General features: G+C 59.0%; 1 protein-coding gene across 3 annotated transcripts in view; it reads right to left on the reverse strand.

The window, feature by feature from the left end:
• The window catches only part of LOC112114993 (retroviral integration site protein Fli-1 homolog), a 13,458-nt gene extending 7,025 nt beyond the window's left edge, over positions 1-6,433 (reverse strand). For 2 of the 3 annotated variants that reach the window (XM_026658540.1, XM_026658539.1), the window contains exon 1: positions 6,338-6,433. In XM_026658540.1, the coding sequence (XP_026514325.1) occupies positions 6,338-6,355 (18 nt within the window). In that variant the 5' untranslated portion in view covers positions 6,356-6,433. Of the gene's footprint in view, positions 1-5,832; positions 6,090-6,337 lie in introns of those variants that run through there. The other variant, XM_026658542.1, reaches the window with a different exon arrangement.
• Between the last annotated feature and the right edge of the window lie 607 nt (positions 6,434-7,040).

The raw sequence follows: 7,040 nt of genomic DNA on the forward strand, positions 1-7,040 counted from the left end.
AGGCAGAAGGCACAGGCAGGGAATCACAGATACAGGCAGAGCAGCAGTGGTACAGGCAGAAGGCACAGGCAGGGAATCACAGATACAGGCAGAAAAGAGCAGGCAGGGAGTCCTGGGTACAGGCAGGGAAGCAGAGGAGTGGAGGTCCCACACAGGTTCATAGCTCAATCTCTCCCCTCCCCCCCGCCTTGGGTTATATGCACCATCTGTAGCTAGCAAAGCCCCAAGCTGCGAGGTTTCCCCCTCCCCCTCCGACACACACACCACTTGCAGCGCCCCCTGCTGGAGGATGATAGAAGTGGGCACTGCAAGCTCCACTGCCCCCCTCTTGCAGCGCCCCCTGTTGGCGAGGGCGGTGGGAGCTGCAGGAATCTCAGGATGGCCCAGGCACCAGGGGAAGCCCTCCCAAGCCCAGCCTGACTGAACTGACACTGACTCCCCCCCTCCCCCGCTAAGTGCGCCCCTTCTGCAGGGCTGGGGGGGCTCTGAGCTGAGCTGCCTCTAGGTTCCCCCCCCCCACACACACACACACGGTTGCACGCTGGGTGTGGGCTCTTTGCACAGAAAGCAGAAGTCTCGGGGGAGCTGGGCTGATCTTTGTTTGCAGCCGGAGCTGCTGCACTGAAGATGTTATCGGGCGCCCAAGCATGAGGGGGAGGGGGGCCTGGCTGCGGTTACTCCCTTGCCGTGCCCGCCCGCCCCCGAGGCTGCTGCTCTACACAGGGCGGTGCGGAGTTTGCATGCAGCATTCCTTCTTGCAAAGGCGGGTAGGAGCTGTGAGGTGCAAGGGGGGGCTCCAGGGAAGGGAGGAAAACCCACCTGGAGCAGGCACGCCGGAGGGTGCCCCACGCGGGGCGAGGTGCGCGGCACCGAGGTTGCATGAGCGGCACAATGCCCACGCGACATGGCATGGAAGTGCCTGCGTGGCACCAGACGCGGTGCCCAAGGGTCGTGCCAGCTGGGTGCCAGCCCTGCAGTGCTGAACGGAGGGGATGCAGTACATTGCAGGGTGGCATCCCACGTGGCACAAGCCATTCGTCGTGGGGTGCCATGGAGGGGCCACCGATGATGCCCGAGCTGCGCAGGAATCCAGAAGGCCACGGGGGCACATGGTACCATGCAGCTGGCACAAGGGGCACAGGGGGCATGGCATGGCATGTGCCTGAATGGCATAAAGCACACGTAGGGGGCTCCAAGCAAGGCCTGCTTGCATACCAGCTGGCACAGGGCACAGCAGAGGTGCCGGGGTGGCATACAAAGGGTAGGTGGGGTACGTTTCACAAGCTTTGGGTGCCCATCTGGGGTGAGGCGGCCTGTGGACGCAGATGCCCATGCGTGGAACCATCTGCCTGTGCCCAAAGCAGGGGCCATGTCGTGCAGCACAGAGCATGACGGAGGGGCCCCATATTGTGCACGCACAAGCAGTGGAAGCATGGCCCCCGCATTGCACGACGGATGCCGCACGTGCCCCACAAGCCCTTGTGTGCACAAAGACAGCCCTCCCAGCAACAGAGGCGCCATTCACATCACAACCTATGTGTGCCCAAGCAGTACAAACTCCACATCCACCATAACCAATGCAAATGTGGCCCCATTGCACAAGGGATGTGCCAGCTGCATCACAGTCAGTGTATGCCCAAGGATGCGCCGCACGTATCACAACCGGAGCGTGCACAATCCACGCAATTGCACACTGATTGCAAGGCCATGCCACATGCATCACAATCAGAGAATTGCATGATCCGTGCAATTGTCAGCCATTGCACGATGGATGTGCCAGTTGCATCACAATCAGAACATGCATCATCAGTGCAATTGCACACCGATTGCATGATGGGTGTGGCACGTGCATCACAATCAGAAGATGCACAAGCAGTACAATTGCATACCCAATGCATAAGAGCTGTGCTGCGTGCATCACAAATGCAGCATGCACAATCAGTGCAATTGCCCGACAGCTGCGCTACAGTCAGCGCATGATGACCAGTGCAATCACAGCCCCGTGGCACCAGGTAGATGCAATGTTGGAAACCCCACACACCATGGAGGGTCCCATGTGACTCAAACCACAGGGGAAGAGGCACTGCGGTGCCTGGTGAGGGGTGCAAATACTTTGTTGGCTACACACCGTGCCCATGTAATTGAGGACGGCAAGGGGACACGGGTTACCCTGTGCCACGTGTGCCCGGGAGGGGGGGAGGGGGGGAGCCAGGTACCATACCCTGAGGCAGCGGGCACAAGCCACTTGGCTCGGCACAAGGTGCTGGGGGCGCCTTGCATCACCACCCTAACCCTGTACAGCATGGAGTGACCGGACGCTATAGATCCATCCCCATATGAACCCCTCTATCCATCTCTATGGGCTGGATGGGCCCAGGGCTCTGATATGGGGGGCAGGGAGGGGATGGGATACCGGAGTAGATGGGCCCATGGGTCTGATCTAGTGCGGGATATTGGGGTAGATGGGCCCATGGGTCTGACCCAGGGGAGGATACTGGGATAGATGGGCCCAGGGGTCTGATTGGGGTGGGATACCAGGGTAGAGGGGCCCGTGGGTCTGACCCAGGGCAGGATACCAGGGTAGAGGGGCCCGTGGATGTGACCCAGGGCAGGATACTGGGGTAGAGGGGCCTGTGGGTCTGACCCAGGGCAGGATACCGGGGTAGAGGGGCCCGTGGGTCTGACCCAGGGCAGGATACCGGGGTAGAGGGACCCGTGGATGTGACCCAGGGCGGGATACTGGGGTAGAGGGGCCCGTGGGTCTGACCCAGGGCGGGATGCTGGGGTAGATGGGCCCATGGGTCTGATGCAGGGCAGGATACCGGGGTAGAGGGGCCCGTGGGTCTGACCCACGGCAGGATACCGGGGTAGAGGGGCCCGTGGATGTGACCCAGGGCGGGATACCGGGGTAGAGGGGCCTGTGGGTCTGACCCAGGGCGGGATGCTGGGGTAGATGGGCCCGTGGGTCTGATCTGGCAGGGGGTGGGGGTGGGGCTGTGTGCAGTGCGCTGGGCTGCGTTGGGCAGCAGCACAGGAAGCCGAGGCAGGAAGCCTGAGGCTACGAAGCCGGAAGCCTCTTAGGCTCCTGATAAGGCCACCTGATGGGGAGTGAGGCTCTGGCCTGGGCTGCTTTAAATAGCTCCCCATCCGGCCAGACAATGGGCTGGGGGCTGGGGCACCGGTTTGCGGGGTGGGGGGGGGTGCCCTCCTGCACACACAGCTATTCATTCCCCTCCAGCTCCCACCCAGAGCCAGGGCAGAACCCAGGAATCCTGGCTCCCAAATCGCCCTCCCCCTGCTCTAACCACTAGACCCCACTCCCCTCCCACAGCCGGCGGGAGAACCCAGGAATCCTGGCTCCCAACTCGCCCTCCTCCCCTGCTCCAGGACACTGTGTGGGAGGAAGGCAGGTCTTGTGGGGAAGGTGCTGAATTCTATGCCCAGCTCTCCCACAGACTCCCTAGGTCACCTTGTGCCTGTTGCTACATCACTCCATGCCTCAGTTTCCCCCATACGCTGAGAATAACCCTCCCTTTGTGTTTGTACGGCGTGCACAGCAGGCCGCACTGTCCTGCAAATGAAACACCCAACCTTTCCACACCTCGCACGACTTCATTTGCTGTCACCTGGAAACTAAAATACAGCGAGATGTAACCCCCCTCCCACGCACACACACACACAGAGGCAGATACACAGAGCCAGAGAGAGGGAGGGAGACAGGCCGATATATACACACACAGACACAAAGACAGACAGACACACACAGGCAGAAACCCCCCTCTCCCCGCATCGTCCCCAGAACCACGGAACAGCCTAGGAAGACAAGGAGAAGGGAGTCCGTGTAATAAGGGAGTGGCACAGACTGTGCGGTTTCCATTTCAGATCCACCCCACCCCACCCCTGTGTGATAAGCGGGTTTTGCCCTGATAACAGCCCAGACGCTGAATCTGGACTTGGGGAGAAACTGGCAGAGATGTCAAAAGTTGCGTGAAAGCAAATCATGTCTGCTGGGAGCTGGTTGGATGGGGGGAATTTGTGTGCTGTCAGTTAGCAATCTGTACTCTGCTCTAGGAGGGGAGAGAGGGCTAGTGATGGGGGAGGAGGGCTGGGACCCAAGCCTCCTGGCTTCTATCCCTGACTTGGGGACGGGGGGGCCTACCGGTTAGCAGAGGAGGGATTCCTGGGTAGGGTTGCCAACCCTCCAGGATTGGCTTGGAGTCTCCAGGAATTAAAGATTAATCTTTAATTAGAGATATCATGTGATGAAATCTCCAGGACTACAACCAACCAAAATTGGCAACCCCTACCCCTGGGTTCTATCCCCATCTTGGAGGAGGGGGGGTGTCTAGTGGTTGGGGGGGGGGCTGGGAGTCAAAACTCCTGGGTTCTATCCCCCACCCTGGGAGTGGGGATCCAATGGGTTAGAACAGGGGGTCTGGGAGCCAGGACTAATCCCTGACCTACCATGTCATCTTGGCTGCTTCTCTGGGCCTCAGTTTCTACTCCTGCCCTTTATCTGTTCAGACCGTGAGGTCCTTAGGCAGGGCCTGTCTCTCGCTGTGTCTGGGCAGCGCCTGGCCCAACAGGGCCCTGATCTCAGCCGGGCAGGACCTGTCTCTCCCTTAGGATGACCAGACAGCAAATGTGAAAAATCGGGACGGGGGGTGGGGGGTAATAGGAGCCTATATAAGAAAAAGACCCAAAAATCGGGACTGTCCCTATAAAATCGGGACATCTGGTCACCCTACCCCCCCTGCCTGTCTGTGCAGCACCCGGGTCAGAAAGAGCCAATTGGGCACATTTGCCTCGGCATATGCAGGCTCCAGGCCGATCCCCAGGAAACTGCCCCAGCAAAGCCCCGCAGCACCCTGCAAATCAGACAATTCCCCTGGGCACGGCCAAGATGCCGCTGGCCAAGGAGACGACGGGCCCCCACTGTCATTGCCAAGGCTGCTAATTCCCCTCAGCCCAGTCGCAGCCTGGCTGGTTAAAACACCCTCTCGCCGGACGGTGCTTAAAGTGGCCTGAGAACCGGGTCCGGGGGATCTAGCATCCTCCGGGTGCAGTATCTTTCGTCCAACAGGCCCAGACCTTCCCAGGCATTTCAGTGCCTCACTGCCACTGATTTCCAGGAATGACGGTGGATCAATATTAATAGACCTGGTGATTTCCTTGCTGGCGCTGGGACACCCTCCCCTTGCAGCTCCCCTTTTGCTCCCCACTGTACAAACCGGCTTTAAGCCCCGTCTCTCCCTACTGAGGAACAAATGTAGTATCCGAGCACGATCCCAAAGAGCTAGAATCCTGGAGACCATCAAAGTGGCTCTGAGCCCTAGAAATGCCTGCCCTGCCCCTCAGATAAAGATGCAACGCCGCCTCCAAAATCCAACGGGGGCTCGGCCACGGATCTTGTTCCCTTGATACCAACAGGTTTTCAGTTTGATGCAGTGCACAAGATTCCCAGCTTCCCAGGCCAGCCATGGGCCTGTCAGCGGAGCTGCTGGGTAACACATAACACTAATCCACCAGCCCCGAAATCTATGTGCGAGGAGAACCCGCCTGGCTCGGAAGGGAGTGAGTGAAAAAAATAACCAGCGAGAGAGAAAGAGAGAGAAAAGAATGTGAAAGGCAGTGAAAGAAATAAAGGGAGAGAAAAAATGGTAGAACACAAAGGAAAGAAAGAAAGAGCATGAAAGGTAGAAGGGGAAAAAAGCAAAAGAAAGCAAGAACATGCAAGCTAGCGAAGGAAAGGAACGAAAAAGAATGAATGAACGAACATGAGTGCTAGAGAAAGCTAGAATGGGACGGTGACAGAAAGAAGGACAGACTGACCTGTTAAGCAAGGTTGCACCCCAGAATCTCCAAGTTGGGGGCACAGGCCCCCCCATTTCCATCCTGGCCTGAGATGCTTTCTGCCCTGCTTTGGGGGGACCATCCATAGGTGCCCCATGGCACCCCCATGTTCCATGGAGGGGGCGAGCCCCCCATTTCCTCCCTTCGGGACGCGGGCTCTCCCCGATCCTGACCCCCTTCCCGCACGCTCCTGGGAACGGGGGCAGGGGGAGATGTGTGCCTTTGTGGGGCTCTGGCTGAGCAGTGTCGTGGGTGTCTCTCTCTGGGGCGGTTTGGTTTGGGTTATTTAAGCTCAGCGACATCGACCGCCACGAACGGGAAGGAAGAGGAAATTTTTTGTACCAGAAGGAAAGAGCGGAGGGGGGGGGGGCGTTTGTGGAGCCGGGGCGCGCACCAGAGAGAGGAACTGAACGCAGCCCAGCGTGAGCCCAGCGCCAGCTGGAGCCAAGACACCCGCACCTGGAGGAGCATCTCCAGAACCTACCTTGATGGTGCCGTCCATCGCTGCTCCCGCACGGAGCTCCCCGCCTAGACCTCCATGGACGAGGAGAGGTGGTGCATTGGCAAAGGGGGCCGGATGAGCGGGGCTCTGTGTGTGTGTGTGTGTGTGTGTGTGTGTATGTGTGTGTGTGCGTCTAATTTTGGGAAGTGAAGTCACTAACCGCCGGGGCTGGTTTCCTATTGGTGTGACCGATTTTTGCAAAGCTTTTTTTTTTGGTCTTCTTCTTTTGGCGCTAGGGCTGGGTGGCTTTCTGCGCTGCTGTTGAAGAGCAGCGGCACAAGGGGCTCGGGGAGGAGAATCGGGGAGCGGGGGGCGGAAGGGTGCACGGGGGGGTCACAGGGATAAGAATCACATTCAGCCCTTGCATAGCAATGGCGGTGCAACGCCTTTAGTATTCAGGACTATTGATCTGTACAACAGCAGCACCCAAAGAGACCGGGGCAGAGTCAAGGCCCCCGTTGTGCTGGGGGCTGCACAGACACAGACAGGCCCTGCCCCAGCTGAGATCAGGGCCCTGTTGGGCCAGGCGCTGCCCAGACGCAGCGAGAGACAGGCCCTGCCCCAAAGAGTTTACAGGCTCCATGCCCAAAAAGTTGGGAGGAGAAACAGAGGCCCAGTGTCACACAGCAGCACTGAGAATAGAACCCAGGAGTCCTGGCTCCTCCTACTCTAACCAGTAGCCCCC

Source organism: Terrapene carolina, unplaced genomic scaffold (genome assembly GCF_002925995.2).
Source record: "Terrapene carolina triunguis isolate 2854851 unplaced genomic scaffold, T_m_triunguis-2.0 Scaffold461, whole genome shotgun sequence".
NCBI lineage: Eukaryota > Metazoa > Chordata > Testudines > Emydidae > Terrapene > Terrapene triunguis.